The sequence below is a fragment of the Gossypium arboreum genome, chromosome 6 (genome assembly GCF_025698485.1).
Source record: "Gossypium arboreum isolate Shixiya-1 chromosome 6, ASM2569848v2, whole genome shotgun sequence".
NCBI classification, from domain to species: Eukaryota; Viridiplantae; Streptophyta; class Magnoliopsida; order Malvales; family Malvaceae; genus Gossypium; species Gossypium arboreum.
The window spans coordinates 95,589,986-95,616,316 of record NC_069075.1 but is presented as its reverse complement, the minus strand read 5'-3'; the positions used below and the strand labels follow the sequence as shown (position 1 = coordinate 95,616,316).

The following is a 26,331-nucleotide window of genomic DNA, read 5'->3' as shown; positions in this document are numbered from 1 at the left end:
GAAATAGAAATGAAAAAGGGGGTAACCCGGCATTAGCTCTATACCAAATTCAACTTCTCTATTAGGGGGTAACCTAGGCAATTCTTCCAGAAATACATCTGCATACTCGCACACAACCGGTACTATCTCAACCTTCAGCTCATACTCCTTAGCATTCAATATAACAGCCAAATAAGCTTCACAACCTTTCCTCAAACATTTCTTGGCAGATGTGAAGGATATCACAATAGGCAAATTCTCTGGTTCATCTGATTTAACCCAAAAAGTTTCACCATTTTCATATTTCAATTTAATAACCTTTTTCCTACAATTTACTCTAGCATCATGGAGTGTCAACCAATCCATACCCAATATGACATTAAACTCATTGAATGGTAACAACATCAAATTGGTTGGAAGATAATGACCTCTAACTATCAAAGGACATTTCTTGCATACTTTATCAACTATCACATGCTTGCCTAAGGGGTTTGTCACCTTAATCATAAACTCCGTAGACTCAACAGGTATGTTTATGCTAGACACCAATTTCATTCACACATACGAATGAGTAGAACCAGGGTCAATCAAAGCAATAACAGTATTATCATAGAGAGAAAATGTACTGGTGATCACATTAGGGGAAAATGTATCTTCACGTACACGTATGGCGTAGGTTCTAGCCAGAGTTTTAGCGTCGAATCTCCTTGTGGTGTCTCTCGTCACATTCTTGCTGCTAGCCTCAATTCCAACATTTTTCTGTGGTCTTCCTTTAGAATTTGTGCCACTTGGCCTTGTACTTTGAAATTTTTCTTTCTCGTTCATCTCAGGGCAATCCTTGATAAAATGGTCTTGAGAACCACATTAGAAACAAGATCCATCGTTCATTTTACACTTGCCAAAATAACTTCTACCACAATGCTAGCACTCTAGTTAAGAAGATTTGGCATTACCCACACTGGCCACTGATGTAGCCCAAGATTTAGAATCTGAATCTTGCTTCCTACGATCTTTGTACGAGTGCCCAGCTGACACATGAGAATGGGAGTAAACGTCTCCAGATTTCTTAGACTGAAATGGAAATAACTTGCTCGAATGTCTCTTCCTTGCATCCCTAGTCTCCGCCTCAGTTTTCTTCTTCTCCTTAATCAATTCTTCAGCCTTACAAGCCCGATTAATGAGCACCACAAGGTCTTTCAATTCAAGGACACACACTGAAAATCTGATATCCTCATTAAGTTCGTCTTTAAACCTTCGAAACATCTTAGCCTCAGAGGACACACACTCCCAAGCATACTTACTAAGTCGGATGAACTCCCTTTCATATTCAGTAACCGTCATGTGGCCTTGTTTCAAATCAAGAAATTCCTTACACTTTTGATCTATGAATCTCTCACTAATGTATTTCTTCCAGAATTCTTCTTGGAAGAATTCCCATCTAACCCTCTCATAAGGTACCACTTTAATTAATGTTTTCCACCAGTGGTATGGCGAGTCCCTCAACAAGGATATGGCACACTTCAAGCATTTTTCAAAAGTACAAGATAATTCACCGAATACCCTGATGGTATTCTCAAGCCAGAACTCTGCCCTTTTGGGATCATCATCTTTATTTGCATGGAACTCCTGGGCTCCATACTTTTAGATCTTATCCACTGGGGGTCTATTCAGTCTCACAAAATCCATACCCTGGGGTGCTACAGGGATAGGTTGAGGAATAAATGGAGGTGGAGGGGGTTGAGCATTCGGGTTCGCTCAGACAAACTCTGTGTACCATTCATTCATCATGTAGAGAAAGGCTTCCCGAGCCCCTTCTCCTCTTTCTTAACTAACCTTGGGAAGTCGATTATCAGATGGCACAGCCCCTTCGGCAGGAGCCAGTGCGTTACTTTCTACATCGTCCACCATAGTTCGATTGGGATCCATCACTATAAGAAAACATGATAACAAAATCAGGAGCCATCATACTATTACAATTTATTTATGGCATGCATAGCTAGACTCGTACACACGCATGGTCAGTCCGATAATCGACTAAACCATAGCTCTAATACCACTAAATGTAACACCCCACACCCGTGCCCTATGCCGGGATGGAATACTAGGCATTACTAAACTTAAACACATGCATTCAAACATTTATGAGTCACCAAGACTTGATTAAATTCAAAAACATTTTGATCTTCCAGAACTTCTTATCAAGAGCATCACTTGGAATCACCCGGGACCAATTCGGGTCCTTTAATCAACACTAGGAAAGTAACCTTTGAAACAGGGCACACGCCCATGTAGAACTTGAACATGGTCGTGCTGATAGCCCATGTGGCACACACGGCCTAAGCATCTAGGGACATGCCCGTGTCCCATGCCTGTGTGAATTAAATTCTAAATTCGAACCTACAGGGGTTTTCACACGGCCTGGCACTGTAATATCCCAAATTAGGGCCTAATCAAAATAGTGGTTTCGTGACCACAAATTTGAGATATAAATAATTATTTTATGATTATTTTGAGGTCTATGATATGATTTCATGATTTTGTGAAAATTTCGTGAAGAAATTCTATGCATAAAGTGCTTAATTTGAAGTTAGGGACTAAATTGAATAAGTTGCAAAACTTGCATTCTAGAAGTTTCTAGTATGAAATTGCTTTGAAATATTAATTAGGAGGTCTTAAATAGAATTTTACCAATTTCAAAGTTTATGGACAAATATTGGACATGAATGGAATTTTTGGAAAGTTTAGTAGTAAGGGCATTTTGGTCATTTAGGGGTAAAATGAATTAAAATACAAAATTAAAAGCCAATTTTGCTCATCTTCTTCACCATGGACGTGTATACCAAGGGAGACTCCATGGATAGGGTTTCCAAGCTTCCAATCTCGATTGTAAGTCCGTTCTAGCCTCGTTTTTAATGATTTTTACGTTTTTGAAGTCCCGGTAACTTGATTTAGCTTATGCTAGCAATAATTCAACCTAGGGTTCATATTTGGAAAAATACCCATAGGTGAAATTTGTGTATTTTGGTGTTTTATGATAGAATATGAGGTTTTAAATTATGTTAGACAACTTGTGCTACTTAGTTTTAAGTGAAAACGAGCAAAAGGGCTTAATCGGTAAAAATACCTAATAGTCATAAGTACATGTTAGAGTGAGAATTTGATGTTGCCATAGAAGGGAAAAATGATCAGCATGTCATAAAACATAAGAAAATAGGATGAAGTTTAATTTCTGAACCTTGGGGCAAAAGTGCAAATATGCAAAAGTATAGGGGTCAAAATGAAAATTTTTAAAAATATGATTTTTGGACCCGTATGAATAGTGTGACTAATTATTAGGCTAAGTGTGATATTATAGATGAAGGAAATCAAGATTCGGGCTTAAATCGGGAAAATACAAGGTTATTGACTAAAATGGTAAATTCCTGTTTCTGGATCGAGGTAAGTTCGTATGATAATAATAATGCAATGTTATGTTTGAATTATATTTCTTACTATTATTGCATATATTTTATGATTTAATATATTGGAAAAGTTGATGGAATGGTGTTTATGATGTGGAAATATGACATGAAAGAATGTTACATGAAATGCAAGAAAATGAAGATACATGACAAGTGATATATGAAATATGTGATATATGTTATGTAAATTCTTAAAAGTCGATTTAATATTTGAGTTGTGTCTTATTATACTATGAATGGACAATTGGTACTATGGATAGTGAGATCGACACTTGAGTAAATTGCACATAAATAATCTATCGATTCTTTTTATGTTATTATATTTTGATATCATATAAAATGTGGCTGCCTACCAAATGGTTATTTGATGTAAATTGTGAATTTAAATTGATTACGGACAATTTAGTAAAATGTTGAAAAGTGAGGAATTTCCCGATTGAACCTTCGGAATAAAAACGATACGAATGATCTATTGTGAGGTCGCATGTGTAGTACTAAGTGCAGGCTACTATGCGTACCAGATAGCTTCGGCTACAAGTGTGGAAATGGGAAAATGTGCAGGCAATTGTGTATCTGTTATTATTCCGATGAGTTCAACGGGAAATCGATTAAATGAAAATACATGTGAAAGTGATTATGTGATGAACAAGTGCAAGTATATGTTTATTTGAATTTATGAGCAATATGCTCAATATTTGAGCGAACCTCGGTAAAATGGAATGGATTAAGTGAAATTGTGTAAAAGTGAATCAGCAGTGCATGACTTTGAAAATTCACCAAAAATTATGTAAGTTGAATTAAATTTAAAAAAAATTATGGAAATAAATATTAATGAGTCTATTTTCACATGAAAGAAACAGGGGAAGCAAAAGAATTATATATTGTGTGATATTTGAATTCTTCTGAAACAGGGTCTGAATAAATTCGAGATCCCCTATTCTGACTTTAGAAATTCACTATAAATTGTACAAAACTTATTGAGAGTCATACCTTACATTTATGGATTCCTTATTGAATCTAATTTTAAGGGAAACAAACGGCATGGTCGTTGGAATTCTGTACAAGGAGAAATTCGGTTCGGAGTGCACAGGGGTCAGAGTAGTCATACCCTGAAACAGGGGAGACTTTAACTAATAAACTGTACTAAATGGACCGACAAAAAATTCTAGAAAAAAATTATAAGTAGAAATATGAGTATAGTTTCATATAAAATTTACGAAATTAGATTTTGAGTTTTTTAACTTGAGATATGATCTTTTTTAACACCGGGACTCTAGAAAATAGCCTGTCCTGAATATGTGTAATTGTACAATTATAGTGTTTTATCTTGAAAAGCATGGTAGTAATTGCTTATTATTTTCATATGAACTTACTAAGCGTAAAGCTTACCCATATTCTCCATTTCTTTAGTATTGGCAGGTCGGCTCGGGGTTGGAGATCATCGGAGGCAAAATCACACTATCAAACTATCATTTTTGGGAAAATTAATTCAAATATTAGAAATATCAAGTGAGTGGCATGTATAGGAAGTTGGTTTGTGATATGTATTTTTATTATGATTTTGACCATACGTATCAGTCTACATTGAGTTATCGTATAAAATCATGAGATGTGGTCCCTATCCATTATGGTTTATAAGTTTAATTAATCGTGCCATGTCCTATGTTTTGATGTGATGATATAGTTAGCTTTGTTTGTTATGCATGTGTTTGAAAAGTTTTGAATTAAATGAAATTTTATGGCCCGGTTTTGGTCTATGTGTATTGTTAAGTCTGGTAATGCCTCGTACTTTGTTCCGGCCTTGGATACGGGTAAGGGGTGTTACAGGTACACGCCCGTGTCCCTTACACGGCCATGACACGCCCGTGTCTAAAAACCTTGACATTCTGTTTCTAACGTCAGCAACCAATTGGGGGCACACGGCCAAGGCACACGCCTGTGTACTAGACCATGCCCTTCACATGGTTGAGACACACGGTCGTGTCTCTACTCGTGTTTACTACCATGCATACTGACTTGTAAAATTTACGTGTAGGGGACACACGACCGGACAACACGCCTATGGGGCTGGCTGTGTGTCACACACGGCTTAGACACACACCCGTGTGTCTACCTGTGTGGACAATATAAGGCTATTTACCAAGCCTTATGCCTCCTTGAAACAAAATTTAATACTAATCAACATATCAAGGTCTAATTTAATATGAGTTCTCAACCAACAACCATAGCTAAGGCCTATATACATTTCACAAATTTAACCATGTCAACAATTTCACATTCGTAAAAGACTATCTTGCATTCATATAATGACTTACAATATTAGCCATTTTCATGGCCTTATACAAAATTGGTCAAATGCTAAAACAAGCCAACACCTTTGGTCCCAAAATAATATGACACAAAAATAAAGTCAAAGATTCCTATACATGCTATAATCAAAATGATAAAACCAGTTATACCAAGTGCTTCAAGGATAGTGTGACTGGCTTATCCGACGTAGAGGACGATCCTTGAACTACTCTGTTGGCACTAAATGGAAATAGAAAGGAAAAAAGGTAAGCATGGGAGCTTAGTAAGTACATATATGCAAATAAGTGTAACTAGAAACACATTCGTCAAACAATGGCTTATCATACTTACTACATCTCATCACATACTACGGTCTTCGTTTGAGAGTTTAGTATACATACATGTAGTTACCCGTAAAATAACTCAAGTTCATTCTCTCTATTGACATACCTCTGTGACAGCCCAAAATTGACCCTAGACGGGATGTGGTTTCGAGACCACAAAACCGAGGCATAAAAATAATTTTAAATTTATTTTGATGCCTATGATATGTGTTAATTCATGTGTGACATTTTTGATGTTTCGATTTAGAGTTATAAATGTGAATTTCACTAGAAAGGACCTAGTAGTAAACTTTGAAAGTATGATGGGGAAATGTGTGATGACTAGTTGATAATGCATGCAAAAATAAGGGATTTGCATGTCAATTTTCCCCCCTAACATGAAGTGGCCGGCCATGACAAGGGAGGATGGGCTAAACATGTCATGAAACATGTTTTGTTGGTGCATTAGGGTGAATTAATAAAATAAAGAGAATGGACAAAGAAAGAAAAAAAAATGGTCTCATCCATGCTACCCCCCCTTGGCCGTGAGTTGTGAGAAAGAAAAGAAAAAAATTTGTTCATCTTTTCTTTGAGCCAAAACTAAGGAAGAAGGAGGGATTTTTGCTCCATTTTTTGGTTTAGAAGAGATCTAGAAGGAGATTTGGCTATACTTGCATCAAGATTAAGGTATGTATGAGGTTGTGTCATGAGATTCATGCATGTTTTAGTTGCTAACTTGATGTTCATGTTAGCCATGGTTCAAATCCTTGTTATGCCGTGGAAATGGTATTTGGCCAAGGTTGGTATTGTGTTGAAGCCATTGCATGTTAAATGTGAAGCTTGCTAATGATGCATGTAATGATGGATTGACCAGTCTTGAAATTTCTTTTTAGTATTCTTGAGTAGGACATTGAGTCCTTTGTTTAACCATGACCAAAAAATTAAAAGGAGCATGGTGTGTGAGGTATTCGACCATGGTATGCTCATGAGCATGGTTTATGCTTCTTGCATGATAGTTAAAATTGTGTTTTGGATGGTTGTGAACACCTTGAGAATTGACCTTGCACCTATATGTGTATATATGTTTGCACATGATGTTTTGGTTATGAAGTAAGTGATAAATAGGTTTGTTTAAAGAAGAAAATGTTGAAGAATGTTTGTGAAATTGCAAGTACATTCGCCTAGTACACATATGATGTGAAAATCTTGGAATTTATTGTTGATTTGGTGCAAGTATGACTAAGTATAATCGGCCATGAATGAGTGCCTAAGAGGTTGTGTTGTTCGCCATGAGTAAGCATGTTGAAGGCTTTGTGTGTTGAGTCGATTCATGAATTCGTACTTATGTGACTTTAATGTCTAGTGAATATATGTGGGCTAAGTGCCTTGAGTTCCTCTTTTCGATACTCAAATGATTGAATCAAATTATTTGTTAAATTAAGCTCAAGAGCAAAGGGGACCAAATCCGATAAAGGGAAGGAAAAAGTAGTCGAATAGCCATCGAATCGTTCGACAACATCCGAGGTAAGTTTTCGAGTATCGAAACTTAGATTTTGATTCGATTGAACGAAGTAATAAGCAATCGAAATTGTGCCCTTGTATGTGGCCATTGAGCCGAAATGATATTCTTGATTAAGTAAATTGTGCATAAAAGTTTGTTATGAAATTGAAACAAAGATGTGTATGAATGTGCGAATGTGATATCGGGCTAAGCCCAAGGCAATTGTGCGAGTTGTGATATCGGGCTAAGCCCAAGGCAATGGTGCGAGCTATGATATCGGGCTAAGCCCAAGGCAATTGTGCGAGTTGTGATATCCGGTTAAGTCCGAAGGCATTTGTGCGGGTTACCATAACCGGCCTATGTCCCGAAGGCATTTGAACGAGTAGCTATATCCGGTTAAACTCCGAAGGTATGTGATTTGAAAATTATAAGCTTGCTGTAAAATTTTCAGTTAATGCACTTGTGAAGTTCCCAACAACAAGGTATGTTTTGTGTGTGCTTTGCACACTATGAGTAAGTGCGTATGAATATTCGCTCCAATGATAAATGAGCTATCGGCATTAACTAAGCCGTTATTTGTGTATGAACATGAGAGTTGGGATTGTGAAGTAAGCATGTCTTTGAGAAATTGTGCATATGAATTATTGTTTAGCTACTTGAATGCTATGCTTTGGTTGTGTGTATATTATGGCTCGAAACTTACTAAGCATAAATTGCTTACTCCGTTTCTTTGTTTCTCTGTTTATAGATTTTGCTCGTTAGCGATCGGATTCGGGATCATAGAAGTTGAAGTCAACCACACTATCAAAGCCCTTTTTGGTACTCCTTTAGTTGAGTTTTGGATATGGCATGTATAGGACTACCCTCGGTTGTTTTAAGTACTTTGTGATGTATATGTGTGCGCCATGCGAAAATGGTTCGTAAAAGTGGAGTATGGAATTTGACCATATGTGGTTTGTAATTATATTTGGTTTCATGATGTGATTATGGTTTGGAATGAGAGAGTTGGTCACATGATCAGCCATTGGAATGGCTAAATATGATCATATGTGGACCTAAGTATGACTAGACTATAGTTGGTCCATGGGAACTACAATATAGGTAAAGCCTACCTTAAAAACAGATGCTGCCAGCTGCAGTGATGTGGATGTGAAAAATCACCAAAATTTGTAGGAATGGTGTTAAATAGTGAATAAATTGTGCAATCTAACCTTGACGAGTCTATTTTCATATGAAAGTAATGAAACGATCATATGAACAGTATACCGAGAGATATTAAAGTTCTCGTGAGACAGGACCAGAACGGTTTCTGGGTCTGCTGTTGCGAATTTGAAAATTTACCATAAATTATCCAGAATGAATTAGAAGTCATGCCTTATATTTTCAGATTTCTTTTTGAGTCTAGTTTCATTAGAAATAAACGGCATCAGTATTGAAACCCTGTACAGAGAGATATTCAAGTTGTAACGGTCGAAGGTCAGTGTAGTCGACCCCTGTAACATGGGTGACTTTAACTAATAAACTGTACCAATTGGCCCGACCAAAAATTCTAGAAATAAATCCATTGATGGATATATGAGTCTAAATTCAGGGAAAATTTACGGAATCAGTTTCCGAGTTGTGAAACTCGAGATATGCTTTTTAAGGCGACAGCGACGCAGTTTTCCAGCTTGCCTGGGAATGTCAAATTGGTCGGTGCCATAAGTGGTTTTGGCTGTTAACCCCTCGTGTCCGACACCGGCAACGGTCTCGGGTTCGGGGTGTTACAACCTCATTGGAAGTATCGTTCATCCATTCATCGAGTTACCCTTTAAACACTCGGAAATACCAATGAATACACAGATAGTTTTCTCCTAAGTACTATACAAGTAGCCAAAGCTACCTCGTACCTTGTAATACTTGCATATTTGAGCTACTCATGGGCATTTTCACCAAGTCAATACCCGGACCCCATAGCTCTATCATGTAATGCCTGCTCATTGAGCTACTCACGAGTCTGCATAAAAAGTCAGTACCCCAGACCCACATTACATATTTCACTTGTCCCATGAACTCAGACTCAACTTATGAGTTCAAACCACTCAATTTCTCATGACTTACCTTTTTGTATCCTATACTATTTCTGAGGTTCGACAGGATCTCGTATCTAACCTAATATTGTTGCACTTGTTCATAATATAGGTTACTCTTATATTGCATTATTTATACTTTCATGGTATCGAGTAGATTATGATACATAATAAAAATAAAACATTTAAAAGTAATCTACAATGACACATTATTTACATATGTACTTACCTCAGCACAAAATGATGGGAACGAGCCTAATCCTCGTAAATTTTATTCTTCCCTCGACCAAGACCTGAATCACGTTTCTCTTGATCTAAAATGTCAAAAATTAGCTTATTTAATACACAAATCATTCAATTCAACTTAAGACTCATACTTTGGTAAAATGATCGTTTTGCCTTTAAACTTTGCAAAATTATGATTTTACCCCTAAGCTCGAAAATCAATTTTTATCAAATTTCCTTATTAACGAAGCCTAACCGACCATTTATTTCTCTAATGACCACCCCAAATTCTCAATATTTCACAACATTACTATCCATTTTACAAACTTTACAAAATGGTCCTATTAGGGTTTTCATGAGAAGTCATTTCACAAAAGTTGTTTACTCAACAACCAAGACTCATTTTCTTCCATAAAAACTTAGCAAACATACAAATACTTTCATGGTAAGTCCCTAGACTATCAATCATTTCACAAAATAGTCCTCTCAATAGCTAGATTAAGCTTTAGGGGTCCCAAAAGTACAAAAATTATCAAGAATAACCCTCAAATTGACTTACTTGTAAGAGGCTAGCTTGGCTAAAATTTCAAGGCTTCAAAACCCTTACTTTTGCTGAGAATTTCAATGAAGAAGAAGAGGTGAAATGGATGATAACATTTTTTGTTTATTTTATTTCTTTTTAGTCAAACAAGTCACCAAATTTTTACCTAACATTGACTAGCCTAATTCTTTGTCCCTATGGCCGGCCATGCTGTAATTTAAGGGTCTATTTGCCCTTTAAAGACCTTAAATTTTGGCTCTCTAGCTATTTGGTATGTCTATTAAGTGAAATTGAACTTTTACCCTTTATGCGATTTAGTCCATTTTCGCAATTAAGCTATCAAATGCTAAAATTTATTCACCAATTTTTTCATGCACCTTTATAGTCATGCTGTCACACATAAAATAATATTAAAATAATTTCTCCAGCTTCGAAATAGTGGTTCCGAAACCACTATTTCGACTAGGCCCAAAATCGGGCTATTACATACCATTTCATTTGCATACACATTAGACATAAATATAACATTAACCATAGCCACAAGCTAGTGATTAAACACAAACTTAGAAATATCATCACATGGTAAGATATGGGTATAACATAACATCATTTATATCATACCTTTCATAAACATGAATATTCATACTTTGATCATTGGTACATCATACCTTTCCATATTTGTCGTAGTGAAGTCAATCGGAACCCTTACTGGAGCTCACACAAAGTGTGCTAAACAATGGTCGTAACCGTCTCTTTTCATATTCGATGGTCAAAACCATCACTTTTCATTAATCGATGGTCGTTACCATCCCTTTTCATAGTTGATGGTCGTCACCATTCCTTTTCATAATCGATAAACGAAACTATCCCTTTTCATAATCGATAGCTGAAGCTATCCCTTTTCATATTCGATGATCACCGATACGTCGTTGGATTTACGTCGTCTCACAACATGATAACTTGTATAATAACATATATATATATATATATATATATATATTGATTAATTTTCAATAAAATCATATATTAAAATTCAATTTAATCAAAATTATACATAATACAGTTCATACGAACTTACCTGGCTAAATTTCAGAAATGACAAAGTACAAAAGCATTTTGGTAATTTTCTATTCTCCTCGATTTTCCACCCGATCTTTATCTAAATTAATAATTTCATTCAATCTATTAATTTTGACAGTAAAACAATGTATTTTATGTAATTTAGTCATTTTGATATTTTATAAAATTGCCCCTAAAATTTTACTTTTATTCAATTTAGTCCCAGAGCTTAAAAACATGCAAATTAACCATTTCTAATGCCAATTCACATCATCCGAATATTCATGGCACACAAGAAAGCCCAAATTTGCAATAATTTCACATTAAATCCTTGTTTATTTACTATTTCAACAATTTAGTCCCTAATCGGAAAATTCATCAAAATCACTTAACAAAATACTTTTAAATATCAACCAACATTTCAAATTCATCATTTAACATCTAAAATCACAAGAATCATCAATGAAAAAATTTCAAAATATTTAACAGTTTCAAAAACAAAGGTACGGGCTAGTTGGACCTAATTGCAGCGATCTCAAAAACATAAAAATTATTTAAAATGGGGCTAAATGGGACTTACATACAAAAGAAGACTTTGACCGAATGCTTAAGCTATCATACATGGCTTCCATATTTCTCCAATTTCGGCAAACACCAAGGAAAAAGATGATAGCTTAATTGTTTTGTTTTTTATTTTAATTTAATTATGAAATTACCATTTGTCCTTTTAATAATCATCAAAATTTCATGCTTTTAGTTGCCCAAAACCGTCCACTAAATTCTTAAATGGTCTAATTACCATTTAAGTCCCTTTTCATTTATTCAAAAAGTCATTCAATCACTCAAATCAAAAAGTAATCAAATTTTACATCTTTTATGATTTAGTCCTTTTCACTTAATTAACTATCAAAACGTTAAAATTTTTCAACGAAACTTTAATAACACCTTAATTACATTCCGTAAATATTTATAAAAGTATTTATGGCTCGATTTATAGAAACACATTTTCTAAAACCACTTGACTTTAGGGTCATACCACTTGAATTTAATAAATTGCTTATATAACATAAATTATCAAATCAAAAACCTTTTTAAAATCATATTTGACTTGTAAATATTAAATAATAATATTTACGAACTTACTCGTTGAATTTGGTGGCCCTAAAACCATTGTTTCCGACACCACTAACAAACGGGCTGTTACATGCATAGCATGCTACGATAATTATATAGTATTCACGTTCATTTATTCACAAGAATAAATCAATTGTAAAACAAACACTTTTGATTATCCACTGTTTTTCTTTTGAGGGGAAAACTGAATAAGTAAATGTGAATTGTGCACCAGGAAAGGTCCTAAGAAAGGGAGGTGAATCAAATTTGACGGCTTAAAAACCAAGCACTAGCCAGAGCCAATCTTAGATATGCACTTTCTCATTACCACACTTCTCACAGTAATCGAATAACCTAAAGAAGTGAATAGAACAATACAACACATGTATTTTCTTATTATCATACTTCTTATCTTTAATAGATCAACTGTGGATCATCTCATACATATATATCACAATTATATTATAAATAATTATTAAATAGATATATATAAAGAGATGGGTAATAAAATAAAATTGTCAGTCGAGGTTTTCATGGTTCTATTTCTATAAAATAAATGAAAAACTAAAAAGAAATACATAGCTTTTCGCCACAAGGCATTCTTTATATTTTTTACTGCCATCGCTCCATCTTCTCCTCGTCATGGACTCTTTTTGGAAAAATTACATTTAAGTCCTATGTTCGTTTCTGGCTCACAAGAATTCTATGATTTAAAAAAAAAAGTCCTACATGGAGATGATAGTCTATGATCTATTTCCTAATAATCACAACCTCAAAAAAAAATTATATAACAAATATATAATATTCATCCATTTCCATATATAACTCAAAACATGCATAAGATCTAAAGAATGTCACTTTCTATGTAATCAAATCATTCAAGAAGAAGAAAAATTTATTTTGATTTTCTGTTTATACTTATAGATAGAGTGCAACCTGGCTCTGATGCTAATTGTTAAAAATTGTGTTTGAAAAATGCAGCAGAAAATAAATTTTGAGCTAAGTTGTAAATAAGAAAAATATCTCTAGAAATTTTCTAAAATAATTTATTCAGATAATTTTCTCTCTATAACTTTCTCTTGAATTCAAGTGTATGAAAAATAATGACCTAACACTCTCTTTATATAAGAAGAGTTTAGAGAGTTCAACTATATGACTAAACTTAATCACTTTAATACTAAATTAATAGAATATTTACCAACAAGATAAACATTAAATTAATTTTAATATTAAGATAACCACTTTAATATTAAATTAATAAAATACTATTAAGATAAGTATTAAATTAAATTTAATATTAAATATATTCAAATAATATTATTTTTAGAATAGTTAATCTGAAATCAAATTCTCTAGTAGAGTCCCATAGGAGTGTAATTCTTTCATTGCTTAACCATCGAACACCCACCACCGTCGACCATTTTTCGGCCATCGGAATACTGCAGTCGTAGCCGTCAATACCTCGAGCTGGTTCAATTTCTATAGTTTTAGTTCGGGCTAGTGATGGCCCAACCAGTCAGACCGTCAGATCTGTTTCTCATACCAAGCCTGGTTCGACCAGTTTTTGGGTTTTGGTCTCAGTTTTGGGTTCTCGGACCTAATTTATGATCTCAGGTCCAATTTTTAAGTTCAATTACCCATTAGGCCAATTGTCTGACTTCAAAATTAATTTTTTAAAATATCATATTAATTTTAATTAATTTGATTAATATGATTTTACCTGATCAAAATTAATTTCCCCAAAAATCACTTAAATTTTCCAAATTAATTTTTCAAGAAAATTATTTAATCAAATTCTCTAGTTGAACAATTCTTGCGAATGCCAAATTTAACTCCATATCGAATAAATCAACTCAATTAAATTATTTCTAAAGTCATAGAATTTACTTCTAATTCAAATGTAGTCCAATCGTGCTTTTGTCGAGCTAGTAGGGGGGCCAATTGGACATATACAATTAGACTATAGTAATTGCAATTATGCCCAGAAGTATCGTTTTAATAATTCGCAATTACTTAATCATTGAGTCAATCCATAAGAAGTACCATTATTGAAAACTCCTTATTGTATACTCTTTACGAAAACAATTCATCCAACTGCTTTATCCAATGACCTCGTCATGTGTGTGTGTAACACCCCTCGCCTGTATCCCTCGCCGGAATAGGGTTCGAGGTGTTGCCCAACTTAAACTCAGTCAATCACACAAAAACAGTGCCGAAAAATTTTAATCAATTTAAAACTTTTCTTTTCACATGCAATCTGTCCCATATATGGGCTTACGAGGCCCAAAACATCACTAGCCAACACCTTTGGCTAAATTATAATATCACATACTCAACATTAAAACCCTATACATGCCATAGACTCAAAATACTAGGATTTACTTACACCAATAGCGTGAGCTCGACGGGTGATAATATCTCCGTGAACTCCAACCCGAAAGCGAGTAAATCAAGTCAACAATCTATAAAACAGAGGAATGTAACAACAGAGTAAGCTTTCATAAGCTTAGTAAGTCTTAAGCAATGCAAACAAATAAACGCAATTATACTTCGATTATTCAATTTCTTAAGTGGCCATATTCTAGGTATATTGCCATCTGGCCGAATACACATAAACACATAATGCACGTTCAACATTCTTATCACACTTAATCAATTCAGTATAACATAATTAAATCGAATACTTTCACATACTTTCACACCTCGACCGGTGTATCATGATCATAGATATAGTTATAACATTTATTCACATATGTATCACAATGCACGCTTATGATTCATTACGATCAAACTCACATATGAGTACATAATGCGACTGCCCACTTAACGTCTTGAATGTATTCATTTGTCAACCTAACACGAGGTACCTTAGTCATGGACTTTTCTCAAATCACCGACATTTCGCTCATTAGGCTCGAGGCCCGATATCGCTTCACCGGCATTATAGCTCGCTAGGATGGAAGGCCGAATAGTATCTCACCGGCATTATAGTTTGCTAAGCTCAAAGGCCGAATAATCAAGTCAACAAGTTCCATATAACATATTCATATCAATTAAGTACTAACATCATTCGAACGTATATAATTATACATCTCAAACACTTTTCTTTCATCTCATTTTCACACTTAGCATTTGATAGCTTATGCATAACATTTCACTCACGTTCATTTCAAACTTATCATTCGATTATAAAAGCATATTGCATTTTTACCAACATGTTATACTTGCCATTAGGCCATATAAGCATGATACAATACACTATCATTTCATCTTTAACATTCGCTAAACCCTTATCTTACAAGGAACACCAATTCACATAACATATCATTTCACCGGCATTACGCTGCTAGGCACGAAGGCGAATACACATCACCGCAAGACGAAGCTCGCTAGGCACAAAGGCGAATACACATCACCGCAAGACGAAGCTCGCTAGGCACGAAGGCGAATACACATCACCGGCACTAAGCTCGCTAGGCACGAAGGCGAATACACATCACCGGCACTAAGCTCGCTAGGCACGAAGGCGAATATAATACCAAAGACTAGGCTGCGGGATTTATCCGGATATAATACCAACCACGAAGCTCATGGATTTAACCGAATAGACATCAAATATCATGCATATTTAATCATATATTAATACATCTCATTCAACATATCACATTGGTAGTCATTTGCAACATTCGGGTATAAGCTCCATATGAACACCATCGTTTACATTTCGGTTCAAAAGTCATTCATAAATATCACATATCCATTTCACCATTCAAACTTAACCCATAGTGACCATTTGACTATTCGAGCATCACTTTAAAAATATAATATATACATATATATATATTCGACTTTCACACCTACTGATCATAGTAAGCTTATAAGAAATCAATAAGCAACTCATTAACAAATTTTTGTCAATGTTTACCACATAATCATAATTTGACTGCAAGCTGTCTTCCTAAGCAACAATCACTAAATCATTTATAACTGGAGCTACGAAACTCCAAATCAAGTGCCGTTAGTTTTCCCTGAAGATAGACTCATATATATTTCATCCATAAAATTTTCAGAATTTTTGGTTTGTCCAATAAATACCAGATTTTTCTTAAAGTTTCCCCTGTTTCACTGTTTGACTAATCTGACCACTCCTCACTAGGAATCAAATTTCTCATTGTACAGAATCCAAAATATGTTCTCGTTTATTTCATTTGAAACTAGACTCATTAAGGAGTCTAAGAATATAAATTTCATCTTATGAACATTTTTGTACAATTTATAATGATTTTATAAAGACAGAATAGAGGATCTAGAAGTCATTCTGACCCTGTCCCACATCACTTCAAATATCTCATTATCGGAAATTCTTTTGCTTACACGGTTTGTTTTATAAGAAAATAGACTCATTAATATTTAATTATATAATTTATTCAGCTTCTAACTCATCTCCCACAATTTATGGTGATTTTCCAAAATCACGTTACTGCTGCTGTCCCAAACAGATTTATTACCAAATCACTCTTTCACACATACCTTGCATACATGTTATTTAAACATGCATATCACCAATCAATTATCACATATCTATAATTTTACTTAAGCATAATCTTCATTTCATCATTTTAAAGCACAACATGTTAGCCGATTTTTTCCTTAGCATCTAAGGCACATGCATGCTCATTTGCTTGGCTCAACTTCACCTATCTTCCATTTTAAAATCAAAAGGACATGAAACAACAACCATTTCCTTCATTTTGATTCATGACCGAATGCTCACAACACAACCAAAAATCAAAATATCCTTCATTAGTTAGGGTAGAATCAAGAAGAACTCATGAACATCAAGATAGAAGCCAACTACCATGAACTTACCTTGGATTTTTCTTCCCCAAGTGACCGAACATTCAAGAGCTCTTTTCCTCTCCTTTCTCTTCTATTTTCAGCTTTCATGAACAAGAATGAACAAAAACCTTTCTTTTCTTCCTTTTTGTTATTCTATTACTAAACATTTTATGACACAAAATAATATATATTATTTGTGCCATACTTATGCCATAACTTCAATAAAAAAATTTGCACATGTTGTCTACCATTAACACCATGGCCGGCCACTACACATAAAATGGGGAGTTTGACATGCAAATCCTCCTATTTTGCACTACTATTTATTAGGCCACTACATATTAGCCTATAGCATTTTAAAAAATTTTCACATAGGTCCTATTTCATAATTTCACTCACAAATGGCAGAATCAAAGTATAGGATTTTCACACATGCACTTTCACATGAAATAAACACATAATATAACATTTGATTATTTTTAGGACTCGATTTTGTGATCCCGAAACCACTTTCCTACTAGGGCCAAATTAGGGCTGTCACAATGTGTTACCCTCATATGATATCTTTAATTCCTTTGAGTTAAATCCATTCAATTAATACAATCCTATTTTATCTCATTATCACTATTTTGTCTTCTTAATGATTAATATGATCATTGTCAAAAAATGACTGTGATAAATTGCTCGTTCGAGAATAAGTAACCCGTGGCCACGTTCCATATTTACCAATCCACACAATGCCAATGAGAGGATACTGTTAACTCTTTAACTGAGCTATGATTTTCACTGTTGCTAGTAAAGCCATACTATACACAAGTCATGTATCCAACATACCAGCTATCGGCTCGATTATTTTTAGAGCATAAGCTTCCACTTATATCAAAGCACATGAGTAACATATGCATGGTCAGTGACTAGCTCAAGATTTAGGTAAATCACACCATGAATGTTACAAGTGAATTAATTCACAAACGGATTTAGAATTAATTCATCTTGGGTCCAGTCCAATGTATCATTCTGTTAATGAATATATCTATGTCTTTACTCGTAGAGTCAACTGCTCCGATAGCCAAGGCTAGTCATCTCCTCAATTGGAATTGTAGACAACAAAATAATCCTTTTCAGTATTTGACTTAAATGCTCACTTTAATTCTTTTATGGGATTACGGACTAGTTTAGATTATCCACTGAAGTAAGTTGTCTTTCTCACAATGTAAATGTTCTCACTATGCCACTTATTATCAATTTGAACTTAAACAATTAATGAGCTAATATTTGATTGTCATAATTTCACTATGCATGCAAAATATGAAAGACAAAAATATAAAAGATATAATAGTGAAATATGAAATTTATATATTCATTATTCAAATACATAGAAAACAATTACATGTTTACGTAATATGAGCACAATTAATTTTACTATAATAAACTTTGTATTTTACCTTCACAAACCCGAAAATTAACTATTTTCAAACATATTATGGTTGCATTTGAAAAACGTAATAATAAAAAGTGTTTTACAATTTACATAAAATTTTAATTTACAAAAAAATTTAATTCCACTTAATTAAGATTTTGCTATATATATTATTAAATTATATTTAAAAATTAAAAAAAATAAATATTACATGTGAAGTTTAAAATTTCCAGCAGATACTAAATAATTGCCTACGTTATCTTAGTATTATGACTGATGAGGTATCAAAAAAAAAAACTATGTCACTTATTCAACAATAACCTACTCCGTCTAATATTGTTTCCTAAATTGCTTCAATGTATTACTTTAGATAATATATATGATATATTTATAAATGTCATTGTTATATTACAAATTTATTTGTCGCTTTTTATTGTTTCATTATAGGAAAAACGCTTTTAAAATTAAATAATACCTTTAAAATCTATTTTGTTTTAATTTTTTTATCTATAATGTATATATAAGAGTACTAATTTGAAATTCTTTTTGAACAGATAAGAATATTCTTTATTCTCATCGTATTACTAAATTGATATTTAAAAATAATTATAATATTTAAAATTAATTAAAAATTGACATAAAATAGAAATTGTGATAATTATATATTTAAAATTAATTATAATTTAATAAAAATTTTGATAATTACACAATTAAAAATAAGTATAATTTAATTTACAACTAATAGTTAAAAAAGTTTGGTGTAAATAAAGTTATGCTAATTTTAAAATAAAATTATTATTTGAATAAAACTCTAAGCATAAGATATAAGAAAAAGTTGTGATAATTATAATTTAATTCAATTTAAAATTATTAATTAAAAATAATTATAATAAATTTGAAATTTTTATAAAAATGACTTTTTATTTTAAAAAAGTTATGCTAATATTATCTATGTAAAATAGAGTTATTAATTAAATTTTAAACATATTAATTATCACTTAATTAGTATTAGAGTTATATACCAATTAAAAATTAATTTTAACTTTATAAATAACATTCAGTAGTTAGATATCTTCAATCAAGTATCATTTAAGAAAAATTATCGGTAAAAGAACAGTATTAAAGTAATGATTATTTGAAGAGACAAAATTGAATTATTTTGAATAATAATAATACTGGAGAAAAATATACTATTTTATTAATTAATGATGACCTAATATAATATTATGATATTGCTTTTAATTTTTATAAATTATTAATACGGTAAGAAACAAATATCCTTAAATTCATTCGTTTATTTATTCATTACTTGAAGTCGGATTTGTTTTATTGGAACAATTTACGAAAAAAACTTTTGCCTCTTTTTTAATATTGTTAGGATTCTCTTTAAAGTTTTTCAACATTTTATTTTATTTTATTATACAGATTTTCTTGCATTAGATTGCAATAAAACTACAAAGATGCTTTTAATGTATGGAAGTTTCACCCCATTTTAGCTTTTATTTTAATAAGTGGGTTAGCTTTGTCCGCATGCATGTTAATTAAGGATTAATTAATTAATTTATATCTAACATATTAATTTTATTAAATTTAAAAATCACTAATTTTAATTTTTGTATATACTATTTTAATTAATATCTTTTAACAATAAATTTGCTTTTAACTTTTAATTTTTTGGTACATATTACATATTAAGAAGGACATGATAATATCAAGATTTAAACTTTGATATTTGAGATGTCAATAAGGAGTTTAATCAGTACTTTCTTATATTGTTGACAACAAAATTTTATTTTTTTAACAAAAAAGAAAGTATCGAAAAAAAATAATGCTTAACAATGAGATATCCTAGCGATAGCTGGAGCTCATTTGCCTTAGTGGATTAGTTGCAGAACTTTGGGTACTTTTTCGAGATTAAGTTAATTCGAATTATCGTTTCACATATAAAAAAAATTAAACTCTTGAAACACAAATAAGAGATTTTAACTACTATTCTTTTAACTTGAAATCATAATTTTTAGCGGTTGTAAATATAAAATAAATAAAATAATCTTTTGGAAGAAGGTTTAAATTTAAGCTAAAAATTTAAGCTAAAAACTTGGGAATGAAGCTACGTTTATTACAAGTTCAAATAGTTATAAAAGAATAAAAAAGAAAAGTCTTTTAGAATGATGTTTAGTTTAGAAGCTAAAGACTTGGGAACGAAGCTACGTTTTTTACAAGTTCCAAATGGTATGTAATGTAATGCATGACCTGAAGTAACGAATCGCGTCAGCGCTGGCGTTTATGTTTTCCAATTTCCACCACTAAACTTTGACTACGTCACATTTCACTCTTTTAAACTCAATTTAATTTAAATTTTATGCTAATTAAAATTTTTTATTAACAAATATAAATAATATTTTTTACCGAGTCATAATACAAACATCACATTTGAAATATACAAAGTTAATTTTAATATAATATAAAAATTGACCTTCAAAAAATTAAATTTTCTTAAAGGTCTAATGAGAGTTTATTTTTTATTAAAATTTAATCTAAATTGATGAACAATTCTGAAAACAAAACTGAAATAGATAAATCAATATGTTTTACAAATAGGGTGGAAATAACTCTGTTTGTACTTAGTTCGGTAAAATTATAAAATAAGGAAATTACTAATCAGCCTGAAAAAAAAAAGTATCATTCAAATGGATTTGAATATATAGACTAAAAATATGTTCTACTTTTGAAGATGTCAATTTCTTTTCTTTTTTTTCCCTATGTTTTCAAACAAAGTACAAAATGTTTGCTCTAAAATGTACCAAAATGGAATAAAAAGGGAAAATAGTACTAGGCAAAAAATAAGTTGAAAGAAAGGAAAGGAGGCCCGCAACCACGTGGTAGAAAAAAAAACAAAAAACAAAAAAAACAAAGGCAACACTGTTTTGAGTCTTTGAATTTCGAAGTGGTCGTCACATATAAATATAATCCGAGGTTGAAGTTAGTATTTGTAGTTTGATTTTTGCATTGAGACTTGAAAGAGTTTGAATTCCTGAGAGATAGAGAGAAAGCAATCTGAAACCAAAATCCAACAAACAACTGAGAAAATTCTCAACAATCTGCTTCTTTCCTGTTCTTTTTAGCCCATTTGTTTGCTTTTCATTTTTAAGGTAATATTCTCTTTATTCTCTACTGTTTACTTGCCCAGTGCTGGTTTCTCTTTTGGTTTTTGTTTTGATGCAATGGGTTCCATTAATTTGTTATTTTTCAGTCATATGTTTTTTAGAAATGTGTTTTTTTTTTTTTTTGTTTCTCAAGCGGGGCTCTGAGAATATTGCTGTTTTTTTTAATGGTCTTGGCAGATCAAGAATCCATGTTCTAGGATGTCGATAAGGGTTTCTTTATTTGCTTTTGAATTAATGAAATGCGCTTCTTCTTTTTTCCCCCTTTATTTTCATTCATCAGACAATGTGAAGAAGAGAAAAGATTTGCATTTGATTCTACTAAGATGGTAGATTTTCAAGTTAACAAGCTTTTATTTTATTTTTGCTTGGGGGGGTTATATGTTCAACAAGTGGTGTTGTTTGTGAAAATGGTTAACCATTTTGTGGATAACATGAATCATGCTGTATCTTGTTTGTTGTAACATCAATAAATTTGATATATTTACCATTTAAAACGCCTGAGTTGATTTTTGTTTCAGAGAAATCAGTGTGCTTTATTGTGGGATGGGCGTTTCTTTTTCCTGCCTATTTGCTAAATGCAGTGATGTGGAGAATGGCTTAGAATCCATCACCGTGAAGTCCATTAGTTTCGGTGATGATGAAGTCAAAGCACCAGTTAGATCCACCAGTTTCAGAAGTTTAGATTCCGAGCCAATGATATTTAGATCAGTAGGTTCCGGAAAGATGATACTGGAGGGGTCTGTTAGCTTTAAAGGGAGAGATTTGGGGAGAATGCTTTCATTTAAGTCTCCTTCATTGGATAAAGCTGAGAATTTGCTCATTCAAGCTGTCAGTTTAAATAGCCAACGAATGAATATTCAATCCCCAAAACCAGATGGTTTAATAGAGACTCCAAAACCATCACCCGTTTTAGATCCCAACAATCCACAACACAAGGCAGCAATAAGATTACAGAAGGTATATAAGAGCTTTCGAACAAGGAGAAAGCTAGCAGATTGTGCAGTTCTTGTTGAGCATAGCTGGTGTGTATTATATTTGTATGTTCTATATTACCTTTCTATGCATAACTTTTTTTGTTTTTTTCTAATGCAATTATTTGTTGTAATGTAGGTGGTGGAAGCTCTTAGATTATGCTGAACTCGAGAGGAGTTCCATCTCATTCTTTGATATGGATAAACATGAGACTGCAATTTCACGTTGGTCAAGGGCAAGAACTAGAGCTGCCAAGGTTGGAAAAGGTTTATCGAAGAACGGTAAAGCTCAAAAGCTTGCTTTGCAACACTGGCTTGAGGCAGTAAGTCACTTGCAGTAAAAATGAATTTAGTTTACAGCAGTTCTTTATTATTTATTAGTATTACTAATTCCTGTTTCATGTGTTATTCAGATTGATCCAAGGCATCGCTATGGACACAATTTACACTTCTATTATAATCAATGGCTCCATTCTCAGAGTCATGAGCCCTTCTTTTACTGGTAATTTTCTTTAACCTAGTGTTTTGGTTCATTACTAATACTTTTTCTACAAAGTGAAACTGAAAATGGATATACTTGTTTCTAAAGTACAGGCTGGACATTGGAGAAGGGAAAGAAGTAAATATAGAGAAATGTCCTAGATCCAAGCTTCAACAGCAGTGCATCAAATATCTTGGTCCGGTGGGTCTTTATTTCTTTTGTTCATCAAATTTTATCTGGGTTTATGTTCAAACCTTCACTGAAACAATTATCCTCCTTACAGATGGAAAGGAAGCCCTATGAAGTTATCGTGGTAGATGGGAAGTTTATATATAAGCAAACAGGGAAGCTTCTCCATACTATTGAAGAAACTGGCAATGCTAAGTGGATTTTTGTTCTTAGCACATCAAAGATCTTGTATGTTGGCATTAAAAGGAAGGGTACATTTCAACATTCTAGCTTCTTGGCTGGAGGTGCTACCACTGCTGCTGGAAGATTAGTTGTTGATAGCGGTGTCCTTAAGGTATAGCTGTGGATAATATCTTTCATAACTTTTGTTTTTTCAGTACTCCTTTTGTTATGCCACTCTCTTAACAACACTTACTATTACTCTGTTCAACAGGCAGTTTGGCCTCACAGTGGCCATTATCGTCCTACAGAACAAAATTTTAATGATTTCATTTCATTTCTAAGGGAGAACAACATGGATCTTACAGATGTCAAGGTAAGAAATATATATATATATATATTATATGCTTCAAGTATCATTTAATCCCCTAAAGCAAAAAGAAATGCTGACAGTGCCACTTGTTACATTCAGATGACTCCGGTGGATGAGGAAGAAACCTTGGTTGGAAAACAAAGTAGTAACCATCTTAGATGCAACTCATCTGAAGAGGACTTTAGCTTAGAGCCTGAAGAGATTAGTGTCAGAGACTCTATCAAAGAGGTCGTTGATTCAAGGGAACAACAAACTAGTGCAGCTCAACAACACCCCAAGTCAAGGAGACTCCTCAACCTTAGCAGAACCTTGACAAATCTTGAAATACTGAAAAGAACAGAATTGGTTGAGATGTCAAATGGTGACCATAGAGCTGTTGTGCCAAGTTACTATGATAATATGATAGATTCTCCTTTGAAAGATGGTTATGAGACGGAAGAGGAAGTCACTGCTTTGGAACAGGATTCAGTTGTTCCAAAAGAAAAGACCGATGAACATAATTTAGAAAACGGGGTAGAAGGCATTCCTGATGAATTGATTCTTAAAAGAGTTAACTCTAGAAAAGAAATGAAGTCCTATCAATTAGGGAAGCAGTTGTCATGCAAGTGGACTACAGGAGCAGGGCCCCGGATTGGTTATCTGAGGGACTATCCCTTGGAACTCCAATTCCAGGCTTTGGAGCATGTGAAATTGTCCCCAAGAAGTGCAAGCTATTCAAAATTGTACTTTTCTTCTGGGTCTACTAGTAGCCTCAGTCAAAAAGTTTCCACACCAGCAAGTGCAAGTGAAGAAATGAGAACCCTAAGTTTACCTGTGCTCAAGAAGGGAAATTTATTACAGAGAAGTATGCATTCCAAATACTACTCTCCCCATTATTAAGAGGAGCAGTTGTAGCAAACATTCAATAGCCAGACTCGAGTACATTCCCGGTTTCAATTTAGAGTGAATAGAGTTAGAAAAAGATGATATATGAATTCTTTTCAATACTAGATCCTTCTGTACAGATTTTTTGATTGGTTCATTTTGTATCAGAAGAAGACATTACAAATTGTAGGAATTCTGGGTTTAACGCCCTTTCAATACAAAAGGAAAAGAATTTACTCTGTGTTTTTTTTTTCTTTGGCAAAGTAGGTTTACAGTTATAAGTTTCTAAGGATTTTCACAGCATTTACCTGGTGTATTCCTTTATCGGTGGAAAATTAAGGGAAATGAGGGACAAAGTTGGAGGGAACTTCACTTGCATTACTTGTTTGGAAGCGTCGTTGGAGGGAAAATATAGCTGCATTTATTCCAGAGTAGACAATTTAAAATTTAAAAACACGTGAACTTTCTTTTATTAATCTAACTATTTTGTGCTAGGGTTTGGGGGACAATATATAAACTGGGCAATTTTTACTTGTACGTGTAATTTTTTTTTTAATTCATTTAGATATTTGAATTTGAAAATTTTGGTCTAAGTTAATATTCTCTAGCATTAGGGGTGTACAAAATTCGGGTGAAACCGAAAAAATTCGATTAACTGACCGAATTCGGTTAATTGATCGGTTAACTGAATTAATTCGGTCGGAGGTCGGTTAATAATTTTTTAATTTTTCAGTTACGGTTAATTCGGTTTGAAACCGATCAGTTAACCGAATTTTTTCAGTTTAACCGAAAAAATTAATAAATAAAATTATAATATATAAATAGCCCACTATTCACTCAAACCCAATCCAACATAAACTCAAATACCCAATCTAATATATATTAACCCAAGTACCCAACCCAACCCAATTACCCAACTCAATCATAAAAATTACAAATAATTTAATAAATAAAAATAAAATTCTAAAACTAAAACTAAAAATAAAAATAAAAATAAAAAAACATATAATTTTATAAAAATAATTCGTTAATTCAGTTAATTCGATTAATTTGGGCAATTCGGGTAATACGGTTAATTCGATTAATTCGGTTAATTTTATACTTATTTTAACTAAAAATTAAAAAATATATAATTTTCGGTTAATTCGGTTAACCAACTGAATTAACCGAAAAATTTTCGATTCGATTAATTTTTTTGAAAAAATTTTTGTTCGGTTAACGATTAAAAATTTTGAAAGGTCAGTTAATTCGGTTAATGTTATTTCAGGTCAGTAAACCGGTCAGTTAACCGATTGAACACCCCTATCT

General features: G+C 32.9%; 1 protein-coding gene across 1 annotated transcript; it reads left to right on the top strand.

Annotated features, from left to right (window-relative positions):
* The first annotated feature begins 21,739 nt into the window (after window positions 1-21,739).
* On the top strand, window positions 21,740-25,264 carry LOC108465089 (IQ domain-containing protein IQM2-like). Its single transcript, XM_053029950.1, has 8 exons — window positions 21,740-21,971; window positions 22,505-23,008; window positions 23,097-23,280; window positions 23,371-23,459; window positions 23,552-23,639; window positions 23,722-23,961; window positions 24,061-24,162; window positions 24,259-25,264. Exons 2-8 carry the CDS (start codon window positions 22,530-22,532, stop codon window positions 25,036-25,038), a joined length of 1,962 nt encoding a protein of 653 aa, XP_052885910.1. The 5' UTR covers window positions 21,740-21,971; window positions 22,505-22,529; the 3' UTR covers window positions 25,039-25,264.
* Window positions 25,265-26,331: the final 1,067 nt, after the last annotated feature.